The 22,804-nt window shown below is 39.5% G+C and overlaps 1 protein-coding gene across 1 annotated transcript in view; it reads left to right on the plus strand.

Moving 5' to 3' along the window:
• The window catches only part of ATP6V0A2 (ATPase H+ transporting V0 subunit a2), a 50,274-nt gene that overhangs the window by 13,588 nt on the left and 13,882 nt on the right, over positions 1-22,804 (plus strand). Inside the window, exons 16-28 of the mRNA XM_032800516.2 lie at positions 547-672; positions 1,614-1,702; positions 3,214-3,311; positions 6,577-6,756; positions 10,189-10,267; positions 11,956-12,053; positions 14,609-14,746; positions 15,272-15,372; positions 16,282-16,408; positions 17,905-17,987; positions 19,276-19,369; positions 20,904-21,116; positions 21,848-21,998. Coding sequence (XP_032656407.2) covers positions 547-672; positions 1,614-1,702; positions 3,214-3,311; positions 6,577-6,756; positions 10,189-10,267; positions 11,956-12,053; positions 14,609-14,746; positions 15,272-15,372; positions 16,282-16,408; positions 17,905-17,987; positions 19,276-19,369; positions 20,904-21,116; positions 21,848-21,998 — 1,577 coding nt within the window. The remainder of the gene's footprint in view (positions 1-546; positions 673-1,613; positions 1,703-3,213; positions 3,312-6,576; positions 6,757-10,188; positions 10,268-11,955; positions 12,054-14,608; positions 14,747-15,271; positions 15,373-16,281; positions 16,409-17,904; positions 17,988-19,275; positions 19,370-20,903; positions 21,117-21,847; positions 21,999-22,804) is intronic.

Genomic DNA, 22,804 nt, shown 5'->3' on the forward strand with positions numbered 1-22,804 from the left:
GTATGCCAAAGTTGTGTCAGCAAAAATAAAAAAAATTTACTCACTGTCCATGCAAAGTGAGCATTTGTTTGGACTGCCAAATGTGCATTGTTGCTTAGGGATCCTACCTAACTGCTATTCTGAGTACTGGTCATAGCTCTGATACTGACTGGCTGAGATACCCAGGGCAAGCCATTTAACTTCTCTGCAATTCAGTTTATTGCTAGGTGACATTGGCATGATACTTACCTGAATCACAGTGTGATGTGAGGCTTCCATCAATATTTATTAAATACTTTGTTAGCCATGATGAAAAGACAATATAAAAGTGAAAAGTATTTGTATTAAACTCACTGTATTGAAATTTTAATTAGGATCAAGGAGAATGATATTGCCTAGCTCTGATTAAAATAGAGAATAATTAATAAAATTATGAAAGTGCAGTGCAAGAATACAGCTATAGATACACTGTAAACATTATTAAAAACCCTTTATAAGATACTGTCAAAGAGTATATTTGATATTTCCCATATAAATTACACTGATTGTATGTTAATTTTCTTTCAGTTTTTCAACAGTGATATGGCAATTCCAGTGTGGGATTATCTGTGAAAATAAGTCCAGTTCTCTTCCTATCACTGCTTCAGTCCAGTTTATTAAAGTACCAGCTCAACCACCCATTCCAATGACAAGGTATCTTTTTATAGAAATCAGATATCTAACATTGATTATGAAGAAATACCAAATTAAAACAGCAATAATAAAATAGTAAATTTGGTTTGCCAGAAAATAGTCATTAGGTTTCAGGCCTGGTTAGACTGCACTGAATCACAGCTGTTCTATCAGTTAAGTGTCAGTTTCTGTGAAGTGCCTTAAATCCCACTAAATCAGTAGAATCTCAATGGGAGTTGAAGAGTACTCAGCATGTAGGGCCTCATCCTGCAACGTTTACTCATGTGACAAGTCCTTCAGTAGAATTATTTGTGTGAGATTCTCTCAAATGGATAATGGGTGCTGGATCAGCCCCTAAACTGACAATTGCCTCCTAGATACAGTCAAACAATTACGTTATTTCTAAAGCATAGTGTTTGTTCTCTTGCTCCTAGAACCATAGAATTATATATAGAAAGGTCTGTTAGATCAGTCCCAGCAAGTCAAGCTTGTTTCTTATAGTAAACTGTATATTGCTTTGTCCAGTCTAGTTTTAAGTTTCTTAAGAGATGAGACTTTTTCAGGAAACTATGTTATGGACTAAAAATTCTACTAAAATTTTTTTCCCATTATATTCAACCTAAATTTTCCTGTCTGTTTCATCCCAGTTCTTCTGGTTAAAACCTTAATACTACCCCCAAAAGAATCCTCTTTGTTGGGTGTAAATCTGTGCTCATCACAAGAAGGAACATTCCCTTAAATCATTCCATGGCTAAAAATGAGAGAGATTGATTAGAAAGGAAGTCTTCAGGTTTCATGCTCCTGTTTTAATTGATCTTTCATGAAAAAATAATTTCATGAAGAAACAGCTGCAAGATTATTTAATCCAAACAGCTTTCTAATTTGTTTTTCCCTTTATTTGCACTGGTGCCTGGTTGTACCATAGTTGCAATTTAAGGGTTTTTTTAAACTTGTGCTTGTAGATTTCAGATTAACTATACAGAATATGACTGCAATCGAAATGAAGTTTGCTGGCCACAACTCTTTTATCCATTGACGTGGTATTACACAGGTAAAAAAGTAGTTTGTGTGGAGTACAATGTATTATCAGGATTTCTTCAACTATTAAAAAAAATCAGTAAAATTACATGATGCTTTGTAATAGGGAAGTGAAGTTCTCCTGTCTTTTGGAAATTGCAAGCTGTAAAGTAGGTTTGTTAAATTGTTCTTTACTGTCCATGATTGGATTTATATTGCATCTTGGCAGATAAGTAGGGAAAAAATGATTAGTTACCAGACTCAGTACTTTGTCAGTTCACTTGGGATTTTATTGGTTTTTTTAAAGTGTTGTTTTAGGGAAGTAAGGTTCCTTTTCTAGCCCCTTTCAAAGCTCTCTATCCCCCTGTGGCGGGTCGATGACTCACCAGCACAGCGCCTTCTGCTGATTGTCCTAGGAATTAACTCTTGCAGCCCAGAGCATCCTCTGCAGGCCAGTGTCTTGCCTGCCACTGGCCCCCCATGTTCCTCTTGGACCCTGGTGCCCCTTTATCTTGGAGTGCTGCCCCCTGGCAGTGCCCCACACTCTGTGTCTCCCCTCCCAGGGGAACCCCACCCTCTATCCTACCTTGCCTCAGTGGCTACTGCCAGTCTCCATTTAGCTCCGCTCACTGGGGCAGATGGCAGTCTGTAAACTACTAATCATTGGCAAGGGGGTTGGATCAGCTGTCTCTGCCTATTCCTGGGCTGCCCTTTTGAACCCTAGTACCTGTTTGTGGGCCCTTAACTCGGCCTGGAGCCTGGGGCTCCCCAACTCCCTCTGCTCTTCCCCAGCATGATCCACCCTAGGTACCCTTCTCAGCTTCCCAGGCATCCAGGTCGTTCTCTCTAGAGAGTGTGTTTCTTAGTCTATGGCCCTCAGCCCTCTTATAGGGCCAGCTGTGGCCTGGTTGGGACTTGGCCCCACCTGTGGTTGCTTCCTCCAGTCAGCCTTGCATTTCTCCGCCATAGTCCTCTCCAGGGCTGCTTTAAGCCCCTCAGGGCAGGAGTGGGGTGACTACCCTGCTGCATCCCCATTCTGTTTACTTTTCTTTCTGGCCAACCTACTTTATAAAAAGAATGCATGGCTTGCGCTATAATACTGACCTGTTAGTCTGTCAAGTTCTGTATTCTGCCTTTGCCTATAGCATTTGGCAACTTTCAGCTAATTGAGTTAGGAACTCCTGTGTTCCAATCCAGGCTTTGCCATTTTGGTAGATCAGTTAACTTTTCAGTTTTTCCATTTGTAAAAGATGAGTATGATCTGCTTAATAGGGGGTTGTGAGGATTAAATAGCTGATGTTTGTAAAGCACACTAAGGCACTGCTCCTGCAATGAGAACTGCAAGGGTACAGAGGACTGCCCCTACTGTTAGCACGAGATTGAGGGCTCAAGTTGTTCTGTACTACATTATTTTGTTCAGGTCCATGTTCAGCTGTAGTCTGTAGCTTTTTATGTTTAGCTAATTTTTAATTCAATATAAAAATAAAACTTTAGGTCTAGGATATAATAAATCCTTATATTTATTTAGATTTTTTTTTCTTTCAGGAGAACCATTCTCTCAGCGTCTTGCCAAAGGCTTGATACTGGCATTTTTCTTTCTACTCGCAGCTGTTCTGAGTAATCCTTGGAGCAGGATCCTTAAAGTGTGAAATAATACTACAGTTTAAAATTTGAGAGTATAAAGAGAACCATTTTACTAATGTGTTTTTTTACACTTTTGTATTCAACCAATGTTTCAATAAGTAGTATTTTTATTATAAATCTTGTGAAAAAAAGTAATTTCTGGATTTGTATATTTTTATATAAATACTCAGATGTAAAATTAATGTCTGTTCTATATAGAAAATGGTTGCATTAGTTTTTTTTTAAAAAGATAATCTGTTAATTAAGGGCTAGATCCTGTAAATGGATCTGCCAGACTGCATTCCTGTGACATTGATTTAGGAGGTACACGGCATGGGTGCAGAAATGTGCCTGGGTGGAATTATACCTAAACTGTAAGAAGTTTGAGTATTTACTGATAAAAGATAAAAATGTCAGTTAATGATTAATTCAAGTACACAACTAGTGTTCTCTAAGCAATTTAAGATTGAGCTTTACAGTTAATTTAGTTTTGCTGGATCACTCTGGAAATAAATCATTTGGAATAGTAGCAATAATCCCAATGGAGTTGGTTTCCCATTTTAAAAGGCATCATCTACAAAGTTGCTATAAATGTCTTATCAGATTTACAGTAGTAGTCACTGTGTTTATTTCCCTTTGTGATGCTAATTGTTGTTTAAAAATATATCTGCAAAGGAAAATTTCTCCTGTACATGTTAACAAGAAGTATTTTTTAAAGGAAATACTTTAATACTTGGCTGTTCTTTATTTTCTTAAGATCAAGTCTTGTTTTTCTTACTTTTGCTGGATGACGCTGTGTATAACCAGTGTGGGAATGTGATGTTCTCAGCTTGCCTGGGACTGAGAGTTACCTTTACCCTGTTGCCTCCAGTGAGACAGAGGCTTGCTTGTGCTTAACTGGGGGTCAGTGTCTTGATACCACCAGTCTGTTAGCCATCCAGACAATCTTCTCTGAGTCATCCTAGCTCTTACTCTGTTTTACAGGTTAACCTTTGGTGTATTCCAGTCCTCAAGCCCCTCTGAAGAGTTCCCATGTAGTGTTCAGCCCTTTATGCACTGAATACTCCCAGAAAACAGTATACACACCATCTTGAATGATTCAACTCAGAATCAGCTCCTTGTACAATACCTCAGCACTGAGATATATTTGTAATGAAAACAATCATAAGTTTATTATCAAAGATCAAGATTCAAGAAATAGTGAGTAAGGATAATGGAAACAGAAGGGTTACATATAAAACAAAATCAATACATGATTTCTAGATACTAGACTTAACAGGCTAAACACCTGGCTAGAACAGTTTTCTCACCCAAAACCTCTTGCAGACATAAATTCCACCTCCTCCCCCCCTTCACAGGTGACTTCTTACAAAAACATGTATGTACTGTGTGTTGTGGTTTGAAGTAGATACATTTAGAAATATCCAGTTACAGTCTAGGTTGTTGTTTTTTTTTTAAGTGGGATATATTAAAAATTGCGAGGAACAATTTAAAATTTAAGTGCTCTTATCTTATGGGACATGATAAAAAATTACAGCTTACTTATCTCATCTGTCTGTCTGAAAGTATATAGTCTTTATAATCTCTCCCCACCCTTTCTAAGCAAAAATATTTTGCTCTTCTAAATCTGATCTTGTATGGAAGTTTTGCCATCTATCATAGCTACTGGATCATTTTAGAGGCAGAGCTGGAGGCATCTGTTTCAAGCTTGGACAATTTGAATGAGATTGTAAAGAAAAATGATTGAGTAATGGATATGACAGTAAATGTCTCATGAATAAAAATAGTAATTATCTCATTAAAACACATGGCTTAAAATCTCATTTTCATAAGGGAGAGACTTTAAAAATGACTGAATTTTCCCAGTTAAAGAGTTTCCTTACCTCTAATGGATGGGACTTAGAGCAGGCCTGAGAGGTAAAAACAATCCAAGATTATGAGGAAAGAAGGGAGCAGTTTATTTCTTTGCTGCTGAAGCAGATTTTCTGTCCTTGCATCTCCCTCCAAAGGGCCTGGGGATTTACTTTAATGCTAGTCCCAAAGTCCTTCCCTTTGGGGTGAAGGAAAGTGTTTTGTAGTTTGCTGAGGACTGGATCCATTTGCCACATCCTTGGGATTAATCACACCCCCAACTATCCCTGATTTACATTTTGCAAAACCCAAAGCTGGCTAATGAGGTTTTCCAAACCAAACTGCTATTTTTCAGTCCCCTCTTTGTTAGACATAATAGGCCCAAACTTCAGTGGTTAATTTGAACCCCCTTGAAAACTGGGGGGGGTGGAAAGGGGGAGATAAAATGTGACTCAGATGGAAGCTGCCTCGGGGGTCTAGTGAAACTTTCCATGGAAGTTGTCTCAATTGAGGGTGCCTTTAGTAGAGAGAAAAGGTGTGTTCTTAACTCGAGGTAACTAATACAAGATTAAAAAGCAACAGAGAGTCCTGTGGCACCCTATAGACTAACAGATGTATTGGAGCATAAGCTTTTGTGGGTGAATACCCACTTCCTCTGACATGCATCTGATAAAGTGGGTATTCACCCACAAAAGCGCATGCTCCAATACATTTGTTAGTCTATAAGGTGCCACAGGACTCTTGTTGCTTTTTACAGATCCAGTCTACCAGGGTTACCCCTCTGATAATACAAGATAAACGCCTGGTGAAGACAAGGAAGTTGTAGTTTTCACACAAGTTAGCAGGCCCCCTACAGTTTTAAGACGCTCCTCTTTGCCAAAATCTTTGGGGTTTTATGAGAGAACTGACCCGGCTCAGGGGTGTGGCTGTAAACCCTGAAAGGAGCCAAGGCTCAGCAGTCTTCATCAGGATGTAGCGAAGGGACATCAGCCCCCAGGTGGTGAGCTGGCTGCTCTGTGTGGTGCAGGGGGCCTGGTGAACTCGTTTGAACTCTTCACCCCGCCTGGGTAGTGAATTACTCTACACCTCGCTCCCCAGCCAAAGCGCCGAGCGAGTCCTGAGCCCGGCCCGCAGGGCTCCTGCGTAGGCAGCTCGCTGAGCCCGGCTGGCGGCTGCTCTGAGAGGCGCCTCCGCCCTAGCTCAGCGCCCTGGCCCCTTTCCCCGCGCGCTCTGCCGCTCGGCCCGGGGCGGAGGAGCGCCGGGTTCGCCGCCGCTCGGCCCCGGCCTGCTGAGGGGAAGGCTTAGACACCGGAAGCGGCTCGAGTTGCTGCTCGCCGACGCAGGAGCTGAGCTCTCTCCATGGCCCCGGGGATGGGGGAGCCCGCCGAGTCCCGCGGGAGGCGGTCGCGCTACAGGGCCCGGTGATCTCTTCAGCCCGTTTGGCGTGCGGGTGCCGGGTGGCCGCAGCCTCCACCCCACTCCGGCCCAGGGCTCATCATGGGCTCCCTGTTCCGCAGCGAGAGGATGTGCTTGGCCCAGCTCTTCCTGCAGGCGGGCTCGGCCTATGAGTGTCTCAGCGAGCTGGGCGAGAGGGGCCTGGCCGAGTTCAGAGACGTGAGTATGCGTGGGGGGACCTCTATCCCCTCCTGCTCATCTTCTCGCCCGAGACACCCCCCGCTTCCTGCCCCCTGCTCCCCCAGATTCGTCTTCTTGCCCCGTCCCTTCCCCCAGACTCGCCTTCTGACTCCTGCCCCTAGTTCCGCCCCCATTCCTTCTCCTGCCTCATCCCCTCACCTCGAGACTCCCCTCCTGACTCCTGCCCCCATTCCCCCCCCGATTTCTCTCCTCCCCATCCCCTCACCCTGACACTCCTGACTCCTGCCCCCGTTCCCCCCGATTCCTCGCCTCCCCTCACCCTGACAATCCTGACTCCTGCCTCCGTTCCCCCCCGATTTCTCTCCTCCCCATCCCCTCACCCTGACACTCCTGACTCCTGCCCCCGTTCCCCCCGATTCCTCGCCTCCACTGTCCCCTCACCCTGACACTCCTGACTCCTGCCCCCGTTCCCCCCGATTCCTCGCCTCCGCTGTCCCCTCACCCTGACACTCCTGACTCCTGCCCCCATTCCTTACCGATTCCTCACCTCCCCTGTCCCCTCACCCTGACACTCCTGCCCCCGTTCCCCCCGATTCCTCGCCTCCCCTGTCCCCTCACCCTGACAGTCCTGACTCCTGTTCCCATCCCCTCACCCTGAGACTCCTCCCCTCCTGACTCCTTCCCCCATTCCCCCCCATTCCTACTCGTCCTCCCCATCTTCTCACCCTGAGACTCCCTTCCTGACTCCTGCCCCATTCCTCCTCCCCCTCCCCATCCCCTCACCCTGAGATTTCCCTCCTGACTCCTGCCCCCATTCTCCCCCAATTCCTCCTCCTCCCCGTCCCCTCACCCTGAGACTCCCCTCCTGACTCCTGCCCCTATCCCCTCATCCCAAGAAGACTACCCCTGACTCCCCACCATTCCTTCTCATGTGCCATCCCTATGGGTTATGGGATTTTTCAGAGAAAATCAGCCTGATTCTGGAAATACCAGGATGTGAGCAACAATCTCAGGCCTGGTCTACACTAGAAAATTAAGTCAGTATAACTCTAGTTACTCCGGGGTGTGAAAAATCCACATCCATGAGCGATACACTTAAACCAACCTTCCCTGGTGAAAACAGCTCTAGGCAGATAGGAAAATTCTTCTGTCAACCTAGCTACTGCCTCTTAGGGAGATGGATTATCTACACTGACAGGAGAAGCCCTCTCATCATGGTATTCGGTGTCTTCTATGAAGTGCTACAGCATTTTAAGTATACACAAGCCACCAGAGAGTGAGGGGCAGCTGACATTTATTTTATGCTTTTGCTGTGAGGAGACACAACCATATTGTGATGTGATGATGGGCCTCTAACTAGATATTGTTATCTGTTAATGTCATGCAACATAGGGTATGTCTACACTAGAAACTTCAAAGCTTTGCTATGGGAATGCTCCTGGGGCAGCGATTTGAAGTGCGAGTGTGGTCGCGCCCGAGCTCTCTCCCAGCGCTCCTGATAATCCACGTCCACGAGGGGATTAGCTCTGAGCACTGAGAGCCTGTCTACACTAGCGCTTTAAAGTGCTCAGACTTGTTGCTCTCAGAGGGGTAATTTTTCACACCCCTGAGCCAGCAAGTTAGAACGTTATAAAATTTTAGTGTAATAGGTCCAAGAGGTGGGATAATGCTTTGAAGATTGGAATAGTCCCAGAGATGTTGGGTTGGGTGGCAACTCAAAGATCCACTTATGGTGTAACTAATCATTGACATTTCAACACACACTGGCAGATAAATTTCCTCTTTAACTGTCTGTAGCAGCACCATAATCTCCCAAAGCAGATAATAAATTAGAGATGAAGAAGACTGATTAGATAATTCACTCCATTTCCCTGCCACTGGAGGGAAAATTTGTGCATATGGCAAAACTACCTAGATTGGTGAGGACCACCAATGCCTCTCCTCATCCCACAGTTGCTTTAAAGTGACTGTATGGGAAACACCCATTTAATTCTAAGGGAAGGTCAGCAAAGTAATGCCTCAAACCTTCCAAAGTCTGTGTCAACACATCCAGGGGAGATTCTTTCCTAACCCTGGCCTGGAGGTCATTTAGGCCTTGATTTTGTAATCAGATCTAGGTGGGTGAACCCTCACATCCACTTGGAACCCCTTTGACTTCAGTCTTGGAGTATATGGTCTCAATTAATATGAATCCACATCCAAGTAGTAGGCCTGTGGAAGCATCTAAACTGTTTAAAAAGATGCAGAGTTCATTTTCTGATCACATCAGTATTGCAGATGGTCTTTTTCTGCCAGTTTTAAAGCATACCTGTTTCTGGAGGTATAGACAGAATTTCCTTTAGCAGGTGAAACCAAGTCCCTGCCTAATGTAAAATAGAGGTGGTCAATAGTAAATTTTGTTTTGTTGTTTGTCTGATTTGTTGTGATTATCTGGGTGATCTTTGCTTAATAGCTGAAACTTCAGAATTTTTTTTCCAACTGCCTTTCAGATTTTTTAATTAGAAGTAACTTCTGAAGGGAAACTGGAAAGTAAATATGGTAGATAGGAAGAAAATGATTTATAATAATTATTATTAACACTAAAACTGTGTTTAAAGACAACTTGTGTCCTGTCATGCAAACACCATTTTAGGGTATGATTCTGCAACTCTTGTTTTTGTGAGTAGTACCATTTGAAGTCAATCCTGAAAGGACTGCTTGCATGATTAAGGGTATTATTGTCAGGCCCTTAATTTTTAGTGCTGCAAAGAAAAGGAAAATACTATACATACATATTTTCAAGCCGATAATACAAAAACCATGATGATAATTCCAGCCCTAAAGTTAAATACACATTCATGAACACTGCACATACAACTTATAACATTGGGAGAGTAGCTTTGTAGTAAAATGAAGTTTTTGTACTTGAATTCACTTTCAGATTCTACAGAAGTTCAGTGACAAAACTTCCATTCACTGCAGTGGGTGAAGGGTTGAATCCTAAATTTGTCTCTTTAATTTGGAGTCATAGGGCCCTAAATTAAAAAATGAATAAAAATTGGAATGGTTTTTCTATTGGATGTAATTATTTCTACAGTCTGCGGAAAAAAGAGGTAGAAGGTTTTGATCTGTTTTAATTGAATTTTGTTATTTGAAATCCCTTTACATCTTCCTAAATGAAGAGGAGCATCTGCTGGGAGGAGTAACCTTCCGTGGTTCTAATTCAGTTTTAGTATCACAGCAACAGACTTCAAATGAAATAGTGCTGGTTGGCATTCATGGGCCCTGATCCTGGAAACTTTTACACATGTTATTAGTTTCGCTGAGTGCATTTGGATTGTTCGTGTTTGTAAAATTGTTGAGCACAGGTGTTTGTAATATTGGGTCTCTAGAGTCAATGAACCACTTGTGTTTGGCAGAATTAGAGTTGTGATAAATATTTAATGAGTATTTTTCCTCCTTCACCCTCAGCTCAACCCCAGTGTAAGTGTATTTCAGAGAAAATTTGTGGGTGAAGTGAAGAAATGTGAAGAAATGGAAAGGATACTTGGTAAGCTTTGTTTTAATAATTTTCTTTCTGAAACTAATCTCTTAAGCTATATCTTTACTTTATGTAAACTTTAATTATCAGAGTACAACTACATTAGAGATCTTATTTATCTGTGTTCTTTTTATTATGCTGATCACAACAGAATCTGAGCACTTCAGAATCTGAGACTTTCTTTTCTATATTCTGTAGTGTCTGTGATGGTTAGAAATTTGGGAATCAGAATGGTTCAGGGAATTGGTCACTGTACTGAGAGTGAAAACAAATAGATGTTTCTTAGACTGAGTCTATGCTACAGTTGCTATGATGACAGCTACTGTGCTGCAGCTGTGCCATTGTAGTATCATAGTAGATGCTTCCTCCATTGGCAGAAGGGTTTTTTCCATTGGTGTAGTTAATCCACCCCTCTGAGAGATCAACAGAAGAGTTCTTCTATTGACCTAGCTTCATCTACACTGGGGGTTAGGTCAACCTACGTATATTGCTCAGGGTGTAAAATTTTTTACTGGCCTAAGTGACATAGCTAGCCAATCTAATTTTTAGGTGTTGACCAGGCCTTATTTTGCTGTTGACACTTTGTGTTGGGCAAGTCACTTAACCTCTCTGTGCCTCCATTTTTCCAGCTGTAAAATGAGTTTAGTGATGTCTGTTTATCTCTCGTCAGGGTATGCAGTGTCTTCTATGAAGTGCTACAGCATTTTAAGTATGCACAAGCCACCAGAGACTGAGGGGCAGCCATAAATATTTTTAATAAAACACCTGGGGTGGTAGAAGAGTTGCTAAACCCTGTTGCTGGTAATTTACTGCAACTGTTTCAACATAAATTCTGTTCAAAATTCTGGTTAGGAAAATGGAACTTTCTCTCTAGAATGAATTCCGTAGGAATTAAGTATATTAGTGCACAAGGTGACCTTCAGCTATTGAACTTTCAAGCATTCCTGAAAAACAGCCTTCTGTGCCCATAATTACGTTCATGTGCTAGTGGATTAGTGGTAACTAGGTTTTTTAAATTGAGTTTCAGCTTGCTTCCATATGTTGTTGGAAAAATATCGTAAATTCTCTTTATGGAAATGTTTTGCTAACCTCTTATGAGCTGTTTGTTTAAGTCATGTAAAACCCACATCCTTTTTGTAGCTGTCTCAACTCTTCCGTTCCTCTGCATGTTTTGCATTTATTGTGAAGGCTACCCTTGCCCCACCTACTTTGAAGGATCTTCACTGCACAGATGGATCAGTGAGCAGGACATCAGTTTTTGCAGAAGGCATGATTAGGGGAAGGGAGTCTCCTGAAGATGTATCATGAAATGTTAAAAGTTTCTCAAGGCCCTTGTGACTGACATTTTTCTGCAAAGACTTAATGGCTGAAGATATATAATTCCACAAATACTTAAAAATATGCCTTGTATTTTAAATGACCCCCCCCCAATAGCTCCATCATCTTGTATCCCTTTTAAAGGTCCTTAGTGCTCACTAACTCGAAAGACTATATCAGAATCAGAAAAAGATAAGGTCTCTAGAGCCTGATTTTGCAATATCCTTAGCACCCTCAATGACTGCTGACAGGGTACTCCATAGCTTTCAGGACATGTTCAGGCAAGTTTGGACCTTTAAGTAAGTTATCTAGGCAATATGTTTTGAAAAATGTTGCATAATACAATTCTTTTTCCAATCTTTTTTCTGTTCTTACTCCAGGATTTCTAGTTCAAGAAATTAAGAAAGCTGATATTCCTCTTCCTGAAGGAGATACTGCTCCTGCTGCGCCTCATCTTAAACACATGTTAGAAATCCAGGTAACTCTTTAAATAATTTTACAGAAATGAAATGGTAGGATTGGATCTTGGAACTGAATTTTGATTTCCTTCATTTTGGAACAAATCCTGAGAATTTGCTGTTCTCCTTTACTAAACCGAATGCTGCAGGTGCTCAGCGCCTTTTGGTATTTGACCTTTAATTGTTTTTAACCTAACAGTTCTGTGTTTAACGCTGCTCTCAGGTTGACATAACTTAGAAAAAATATTTCTTTACTTTGCCCTCAAGCTTTCCCTTCTGTGGCTTTTTCTCTTTCAGTCAGTGATATACTAGAGACTGGAGTGAAGATGTGGTATTGATGTGGGCTTTTCTGTGGCAGAGCTAAAGTTAACTCTTAATTTTTTGTCTTTTTAACTCAGAGCTTGTTTGCATCTCTTGTTTTGACACACTGAGTATGCTGGTTTACCTGGCTTGTCAGGATTCCCAAACAAATTGTTAACTACTGTGACTATAATCTTTTAGTCTTGTAATTCACTATAGGAATATACCCAATATTGCAGTCCTTTAGCATATATAACTCCAGTGGCGGTCAGTGGCAGTTGTGAATGTGAAAGCTGAGCAGGCACTGAATGCAAAGAAAGCAGGCCGCTGTTTTGTTTGGATGCTGTTGAATTGATTTCTATTTACAGTATCTCAGTAGAAACAATTATTTGTAAAATGCAGAGATGAGTTGAATGTCAGGGGCGGCCAAACTTACTGGGCTTTCAAGCCACATACAAAAATCTTCAGAAGCTTGAGAGTGGGGCAAGCCTGCTGGGGGCGAGGTGTCAGTCCTACTGGAGGCGCCTGCTGGGGCTGAAGCACCAAGCCCCCACAGGCGCGCCCCATGGGACTGAAGCCCTGCCATCCCACTGCAGGACAGAAGCCCCAAGCTCCTCCCTCCCCAAGTCTTGTAGGCAGAGAATGAGGGGAGGGGCAAAGGGCTCTGTGAACCACACTTTAACTGTAAAAGAGCTGCATGCAGCTTGTGAGCTGCAGTCTGACCACCCCCGTATATGTTTTATAATCTCATTCAAAAGTCAGTCATTCATACTGTAAAAGCTTTTAAGACTTAATTCTGATTAAGAGCTGTCCAGTTCTGGTACAAGCTAAGGGTGCACAGAGGCAGCCCTAATTTATGGTACTGATGCCAGTGGGGTATCAAGCTTACACAATGCAAAGTGGTGTAGGCAGACTGAAGGATCCAAACCTTGGTGCTTAATAATTAAAAAATTGGGAATCTCTTGCATCAGTGAGGCAAACTAATAAAGTTTTAAAAATTTCTTATTGTGTGAATATAGATGTTAGATCTTTTTCTGAAAAAAGCTAGTAAAATATGAGATTGTCTTATCTTTCCTTGCAAGCTAAGTAGGGATTGAACTAGGACTCTGCAAGTGTCTAAACATGAAGAGTTTGCACTGAGAAATCTGGGAATTGAAAGCATTCAGTACTTTGTATAGATAAAACAAAACAAAAGAGATCTTGGGCTAGAAAAAGATAGCTGGCCAGATTTTCCGTTGGTGTAACTCCAGTCAGGGCTGGATTTAGGGGCAGGAGGCTGCCTTGGGTGCTGGGCTTGGGGTACTGTTTTTGTTGTCAGCGTTGTATATGACCGGGATAAATCATGCATGCAAATTGTGAGACAAAGTAGTGAAATGGTCTAAAAATGCAATAAAAAATAAGGTGTATTCAAAAGTTTAACAAACAGGGGGGTGAGGGAGCTGAAGACACATCTCGTCTGTGGTGCCGTTTGGTCTAGGGCTGGCCTTGACTCCAGTGACAAAGGCCCCGATCCTGTAAACATTTAAGCCTGTGTGTAATGTTACTCACTTTGTTAGTCCCATTGATTTTGTTGGGAATACTCATGAGTAAAGTTATGCAAGGGTGTATTTACAGGATCTGAGTATAACATTGGACACTTTTTTCAAAAGGAGCCCCAGACTATGTAATATAAAAACAAAAAAGTGGTTGGAAAACAGGTTGGAAACTGATGGATAATGAATGTGGGAGAAAAAGAAGGAAAATAAAGAACGTGTCTTTGTATTATTCTGCAACTGAAAATAACTTTCTTCTTTGAGGATTTAAATAACTTCCATCTCTGCTGAAAATTATTCTGATTTCAGTATCTTGTCATCATCTTCTGCCAAATGTACTAATAGGCATTTTTCACAGATGATTTAGATTACAAGATTTATTGTAGCTCTTACTTAATTTAAAATATATAACCGGTAGCAAATAATTTTTGGAATGTTTCCTTTGCTCTTGCTTTCAAATGAATTAAATGGGCTGCCAAAATGTCAATTCTAGAACAAGTTGTAAAAAATAGACTGTGTTTATTATCAGAATAAATGGTCATACATTCCTTATTTTAGATGCGTATATTGTTTAATTTGACCAGACTGAAGAATTAACTGTCTCTGATGCTCTCCTTGATATATATATATATATTTTTTTAAATGATCATGTTTGGTAAAAAGCATTAAATAATTAGAAACAACTATCCCCAACTTTCAGTGGAGAAGGAAAGTGATACAGTGTCTTTTTTTCCATTTTTTAGGAACAGTTGCAGAAGCTTGAGACAGAATTGAGGGAGGTGACTAAAAACAAAGAAAAGTTGAAGAAAAACCTGCTTGAGTTGACAGAGTATACATACATGTTGCGGATCACACAAGCCTTTGTCAAAAGACCCGTTGAGGTACTGTGTATACTACATAGGGAAGATTGTATTTTCATGTAAAATTTTGTCTTATAAGTATAATATTAGTAATTATATAACTTGGCAGTCTTTACAACAACATGCAGTGTCTTGTCCTTTATTATTTTTGTTATTGTGTAGCTCCTGTAGATCCCAGTCAGGGATTGTGAACCCATTGTGCCAGGCTCTGTATACACATACACAGTGAAAAGGCAGTCTCACTCTAAAGAATTAACCATCTAAGAATCCAGTCATTTAAATGCTTTTATTGCAACCTAGTAGAAATTGGATGAAGGAATGACTTGACTTTTTATATACACGAATTGCGGTTACAATACTGTCGTAGAATCTTTGCAACAGTGTTTTTGAATGCTGACAAAAGGCCATTCACTTGAGATTCTGAAACCTCTCTTATCTGAAATCCTGTTTGGGACATTTTTTCATTGAATTTTTAGTTGGTTTTATGATATCAAATTGACTAAAATATTGAACTTCCTGAAAGTATCTGTATCTTTTGTTTCTCAGTATGAATCCTGTTTACATGCCAATTATGAGGAATTCCCATCTTTAGAAAATGACCCTTTGGTGGACTACACTTGTATGCATAGACTGGGTGCCAAGCTAGGGTAGGTAACGATAGAATGTGTGAACAGAAATCTTATTGGTCAAGTGTGGCAGAGCAAGCCTTGATTCACTGTTGTAAAACTACTCTAAATATTTGGCCAGATCCTCTGCTGGTGTAAATTGATGTAGCTACATTTACTTCAAGTGAGCAATGCCAATTTATATTAGCTGTGTCTTAGACTTACTGGGCCAGATTTTGACATCAACTTAATAGCGGTAGGATTGCCCCAAAATACTATCAAAAATCTTCATTAAACTGATAAAACATTTGTATTACGCACAATATATGCTTATAATAATAGAATGTAATGATCTAGTGTGGTGCCTTTTTTATCCCAAGATAGCATTTTAATGAACTAGTAATGACAACATGAAAGTTGTAAAGATAATAACATGTTTAATACTTAACACATACATATTTTCAAAGTGATATACAACACAAATCCTCACCTCTCCTCCATGAAGTAAGTAATATCACATTTTGCAAATGGAAAATCTGTGAGGTGCAGAACAATTGAGTAATTTGCACCTGGGTACGGAGGGAATTTGTTGATTCAGAGATGTGTGCTCAGACCAGTACTCAACATTTTTCTTTCTGATGTAGAATGTACTGTTTGCGTATTGGTTTCAGAGAGTTCGCTGTGTTAGTCTGTATCAATAAAAACAACGAGGAATCCTTGTGGCATCTTAAAGACTAACAAATTTATTTGGGCATAAGCTTGCATATTATACATTGTAGAGTGGAAATAAAAGAAAATTGGTCAGCATTTGTTTGGTTTGACATTTTGTTCTATAAAAATTCTGACGCTAAACTATTATAATTAGAGTCGTCTTAGAGAAACTATATTGTTAAGTTTTGACTTTTCCTGTGGGCTTTGGTTTACTCTTATAACATGTCTGTTTTTATATAGATTTATATCTGGTTTAGTTCACCAAGCAAAAATTGAAGCATTTGAAAAAATGCTATGGAGAGTCTGCAAAGGATATACCATTCTTACTTATGCAGAGCTGGATGAATGTCTGGAAGATCCAGATACAGTGAGTAAACGTCATAGCTACCATTTCATTATGTTTACTCATCATACAATTAGATAAGATGATTCTCAGGGGAAGGGTCATTAGTTGTCCAGCAGTAGATACAAAGGGAATGTTAATAAGTTTTCAATATCCTTGTGAAGTTAAAAAAACCCAAAACAGATGTTGGTCCTGATCCTGTTATCACTGCAGGAGTAAGAATCAGCAGTTTCTGTAGTTCAGCTTGACATATGTGGAGTCTCATTGTGAAATGGGTGATGGTTTTATGGCAGGATATCTTGAGCAAGGTACATGGCATTAATGACTACTTAGGTATTTGTTAACCAGTCACGTACAATACTTTAAATATTATGTAGTCATTTTATCTGCTATTACAATAATAAAGGAATGTTTGATCATCTACAAAGATTTCTTTTTTCTAAACTTTAAACTTTAAAAGATTCTAGGCAAGTTAAGACTGCCTCACACTGCTGTACTGTTTTCTCTCTTGAAAATATTGTTATGGATCTAATTTGTAACACTAAAATTCTTAAAGGGTGAGCTTTTCTTGTACTACAGATATTTCTAAGGTGAATAAGAAAAAGAGCAGAAAAAAATTGATTTCTCTTTTATCTCCTCACAAAAGGTGTGTGTTAATCCAACATGAATTAAAAAAAGGCACTAACACATTTTCCTTTTTAGGTCTCTTTTAAGAGTATGTGAATTTTATGCTGCTAATGGTGTTTCTCCTGTTATCAAAATTCATTATTTTGCTTCAGAAATTTTGTAAAATTTTGCCTTTTTGACCAATAAGAGTGTTAGGCCTAACTGGAAATATAGCATAAAGGCAGGTATGCCAACTTGACTGAAATCAGGCTAGCAGGGGTCTCTGGGTAAACTTTGAGTGGAAAAGTACTGAAGAAGCAGTATGTTGCTCAAAAGGTTGGGAAATGATAAAATAAAAAAGGAATGGGACTCCTGGCATGATTCTACTTCTGCTGTTTTAAAAATGGTTCATTAAAGAACCTGATAAGGAGCCAGGTGTCCGGACTCTCAGACTCCTGTGAAATACTCCCTGTTTCTGTTTTATGTCTATTCCTAACTCCTCTACATTCCTGCTCGTTAGTAATTGTTAAGGCACCATTACTCGCATAGATCAATTAGTTTAGCAAAGAAATATATATAATAAAAGTTTTGGTTTCTAGTGAGTAGCAAAAAGTAAATAATTAATAACGCGACGAAACTGTCTATAAAACCTTGTGGTGGTTGTAAAAAGGTAAGCTGGTTCTCTTTGAAGACAAGCTTGCTCTTTGTTGTCGTGTGCACTCTTCAATAAAGAGCTTTTTGTTCATACTTTGCTGGTGTTGCCTGTCACTCTCACGGTCAGACAACAAACCTGCCATTATTTGGGGTACCGGGGTCCCCAACAAGAGTAACTGGCAACCAAATATTGTCAAATTGTGGTGGAATTACAAATCATAATTAAAATGAACAACATCCATTTGTTTGTTTATCTTTAGGGTGAAATCAGAAAATGGTTCGTGTTTTTAATATCCTTTTGGGGTGAACAGATTGGCCAGAAGGTTAAGAAGATATGTGACTGGTGAGAAATAAAACTCATTTCATTTTTACTGAATATTGAATAATGTTGTTTAGTTTTTGCTTATGGTGACTATTTCATTCCTTGGGTATGCTGATTTCATGGGACATTTTTGAAGATTTAGTTTTCATTATTTCTGCATGTTATTTTTCCAATTGTAATCTAGTTTTATAATTATGTAATATATAAAGAAATGCCCAAATCCTTCTATCTAAGGTCCCTATTCAAGTATTTAGTTTAAGTATGCAACTAAAGAGTGACCTTATCAACTGGATATATGCTAACATTTCTATTGTTTCCTATTTGAATTTTGACTAAAGGACTTAGAGCCAGTCACCTTCCATTAAGGTCAAATACCAGTCTTTCCATTGACTTCAGTGGGATTTGAATTAGGCCCTTAATGGGTCAAATTGTATACTGTTTAGTGTTTTCACAAGTCCTGTTTATTTTTTTCTTTGTTAAATGTAAGCAGCAGTCTTTTGAGTAATTTTGAAGTTTCCTGTTTTAGTTTTAAAACCATTCACTGGCAGTACTTTGGTTCAGTATCTATCTCTGCCTTTAAGTAGGCCAAATAACAATAGAAGGGGAACAAATAATACCGCATGCTTTTTCATTTGTAGTTCTCGAAAAACTTTACAAGTGAGGGATAAGTACATTAGTTTCTCCATCTGTAAAATGAAAACAGAAGCACGGAGAGGTTTAATAATTTGACCAAGGTCATACATGGTGTGAGGTAGAGCTCTGAAGAGAGTTCACCGGATTGGGAGTACGATCTACTAGACTATGATTAAATCAAAAATACAGAGAGCTGTTTTAAAATCATCAGTAACATAGATTGAGTGAATTGTCTGAAATTAATGAAAATATTCAGGTGATTTGGATAGTTGAATGGAGTGAATTCTGAGAATAGGGGAGGGAGTAACAACAATGGCATTTCAAAGTTCTGTGCAGGGTGATCCAAAACCACAACAATCCTTAGCCCTTACCTGCAGTGTACTTCTCTAATCCTGACCGTCTTCTGGGCAGTGACTGCCAATCATGCCACATATGTGGTGATGTGTTGTAGTGCACATGGGGACTGAGACCAAACTTCTTGTGCTCCAAGATCTGTGAAAGGGAAAGGTGGTGAGTACAGCAACCCAATTCATCACCTATCTATGGCTTCTCAATATTTTTCACTTGTTTTCTTGGTGAGGTATGACTCACACCCATAAAGGCTGATCTTCACCTTACAGATCTTTTTCAAGTGCTTGGATGTTTAATTCAGCCATCTGTATTTTTTTTCCTTCAGCTATCATTGTCATGTATACCCCTATCCCAATACCACTGAGGAGCGCAGAGATGTTATTGAAGGACTAAACGTTCGCATTCAGGATCTTCATGTTGTGAGTAAAAAGTAACTAGTAACTTTTTTTCATTGAAGATATTGGAGCATAGATAACCACTTAGCCCATAGTTGCAGTATTAATTTTGTTGATACATCTATAACTTGATGCTGTGTACTCTTTTTTTCAAGTTCCCAAACTTTTGTTGGTAAAAGGTACTGGAGGTTTTTAGATATGTAGTAGTTGTATGGTAAAGCAGTCAGAACAAAGAACTATGAGACAGTAGGATGTGACCAGGAGCAAGTCACTTGAAAAGCATGACCTGGTTCAAAACTAAATATTGTACCTGAGTTGAGTTGACCTGCGTAAACACCTTATTTAAAAAAAAAAAAAGGACAATGATGGTAACAGGGTTATAGAAGGAGAAACATGGGCTAGTTGTTAGAGCACAGAATTGTGAGCCAGGGATTCCTAAATTCCTGTCTATGATCTTGCACTGGCAGTGTCCTTTGGCAGGAAACTTAACCACTTTGTCTGATTCCCTTTCTGTAAAATCGAGATGTTAATACTTATGTACTATCACAGGATGTTAGAGATTAAATTAGTTAATGTTGTACTGTGCTTCAGTGGTTGATAAATGCTTGATAGCAAATTACATATATCCAGAGTGCTTTGCCAAACTTTAAATACTATTTAAATACTAGACTCTGACTAAAAATATGACAAATATACTTCAAGATTTAAGCCTACCTTTTCAAAAACCTTCCTTTATCTTTTAATTCTTTTGTAATGAGTTGTTTTTATTTATTAATTACATTGTGACATATTTATTTTGATGTGTTAAATAAAGGGAGTAAAGAAAAGGTCAGTGATGAAGCCTTTCTCCAGGCTTTCTTCTCTCTTTTTTTTGCAAAATAGCTAGCTTTCCATAGTACTGTGAAAGACTGAGTTGATGTTGTCATGCTTGAAAAAGAAAAAAAACACTTTTTCCAAGGCCTTGCATGAGCTCCTGTAAATTGGGTTTCACTTTCAGAATGTTCAGCACGAGGAGGCTGAGGAAATAAAACGTAGACTGCACTAATATATTCTGCTTTATCCAATCTTACCGTTATGCCAGTCTGGTGCTCTGCTAACTTCACTGAAGTTTCACATTGGTACCAATGTCCCACCCATGCAGATTTACCTTAATCTTGTCGGTTCTGTTTATTGTAGTTCAAGGGCAGCCATAATAATATTAACTACCACTTTCAGCAGCAATTCCATTGTGACTTGCAGCTGATCACCTCTTCTACATAAGTATGACTTGTGCAGATGACAAGTTCCACCATACAATGCTGCATCTTGATCCAAGTGATGGATTGCTTGTATCAAGAATGGCACATTATTTGGTAAGAACTATAGTCTCTGTGGTCTGCATCTCTGTATTAAAATCAAGGCAGCTGCAATTCCTTCCACTTTATGTAGGGTAGGTCTGTTCTTGGGGCTCCTAGCAAGTTAACAATATGATCCATAGTTGAGCAACGTTTCGGTGCTCCTCCTGTAGTCAAACTTTCATCTACATTTTCAATTACCACTAATTTTTCCTTTGACAAAGGTGCTGCATAAAACTGAGGATTACTTACGACAAGTATTATGTAAAGCATCAGAATCCATTTATACCTGGGTTATCCAAGTGAAGAAGATGAAAGCCATTCATCATGTACTAAACCAGTGCAGTTTTGATGTCACAAATAAATGTTTAATTGCTGAGGTTTGGTGTCCAGTAGCTGATCTGCCAAACTTGCGTCGAGCACTCGAGGAAGGATCAGTAAGTCATTTTATTTGATTGTGTGCACACAAATTCAAAACTTTGAATGTTTTGAGCCAACAATAAAGATAAGGAAATAAATAAAACAATGTTACTTGAGAGGGAAAATAGCTGGACATAGGTAACTCCCTATAGAGGTTAAAGGGCCCTTATGGGCCCTCTCCAACACTGTAATTGGGTAGAACCTCTGTTGGTATCAGTGGGAGTTTTTTTGAGCGTACGAACTGCAGGATTGGACTCAAGGAATGAGTTGGCTCACAAGGTCATGTGAAATCACCCTAGAAGGCACTAATTTGGCCCTACTATAAAAATGATAAAATTAGCTTTGTCAGAATAAGATTGGCGTTACAGTAAATTAGACTATTTGTAATAGCAAATCTTGACTTTGTTTCATAAGTGAAGTCATTATCTAATTTCATATTTTGTAACTATTTGTTTTCTTTAAAAAGATTTAAGTATAAAATGGTCATTGTAGATATTTCTAGTCGAAAGAGAGGCCAGTGTTAGACTTGGTGCACTTGAGAAGATTGTTGCAGATTTGAAAGTTACTCAAACTGCAGTGTACCTCAGATATAAGAAAGTAAGTTTCTGTTCTGAAGATAAGTACCTTACAATTTCTGCTTCAGTGGACATTGTCAAAATCAAAATAATTTCTCTTCTGGGTTAGCAAAGTACATGTCCAGTATGATTTAATATCATTTATTTTTTGTCCTATTTCATTTTATAACTAGAGAAAGAGTGGAGCTGCAATCTCTTCATTCATGAACACCATACCAACAACAGAAACGCCTCCAACGTTAATACGTACCAATAAATTCACTTCAGGGTTCCAAAACATTGTTGATGCTTATGGAGTTGGGAACTACAGAGAAGTTAATCCAGGTTTGTCCACTGACAGTTGCTGAAATCTTGCACTGCATTAATTATTTATTAATTTCTCCCAGCAGTAAAAGGGCACGTGCTTAAGTATCTTGCTTAATCAAGCCCTTAGTAAAGGGGAAAATGGAGACTTCTACGTTCCATTGTTAATGACCAATTTTAATTTTCATTATTTTATCAAGAATGCAAATAGTGCTTTGAGGAACAAGGAAGGATCTGATTTCCAATGTTTTCTCTTAGCACTGCGAAAGATGGCAATAGCTAATTACGGTATCTCCACCCATAGTCTTGGTAATTTTGTTTGCTTTTGTGAGAGAAGAATTGGGAAGAAAAGATAATCATGAAAATGGGTAACCTTAGTTATGGTATTGATCTTACACAAATATGGAGCCGGTCATCCAGAAGGATCCCAAAGTACTTTAATAACTATACAGAGTCTGTGCATGGATTGCTGCAGCCATCTCTGGCATGACTATGAGGATAGGATTCTTTTAGTTTTACGGATAAAAATAAATCTTTATTTTTTACTCAGGTTAGCAGTATAGAGTCAATATAACAATGGGGGAAGAACTGGATTCTCTTCTTGCTCATGCATCATTATAATCAGAATTGTTAACTAATTTCCAATTGCAGAATCCTCATCAGTGTGGTCCTGCATGAGCCAGAACCAACCCAGTTTAAGTGTGTATGGCTGGGAGCTCGAGCATCTTTGAGTATGTAAACTCAACAAACTTGATATGGAGTGACTGTGAGATGATAAAAATAGAACTCCATCATATCATTTTTAGGATTACATTAGAGAATGTAAC

The sequence above is a fragment of the Chelonoidis abingdonii genome, chromosome 22 (genome assembly GCF_003597395.2).
Source record: "Chelonoidis abingdonii isolate Lonesome George chromosome 22, CheloAbing_2.0, whole genome shotgun sequence".
NCBI classification, from domain to species: Eukaryota; Metazoa; Chordata; order Testudines; family Testudinidae; genus Chelonoidis; species Chelonoidis abingdonii.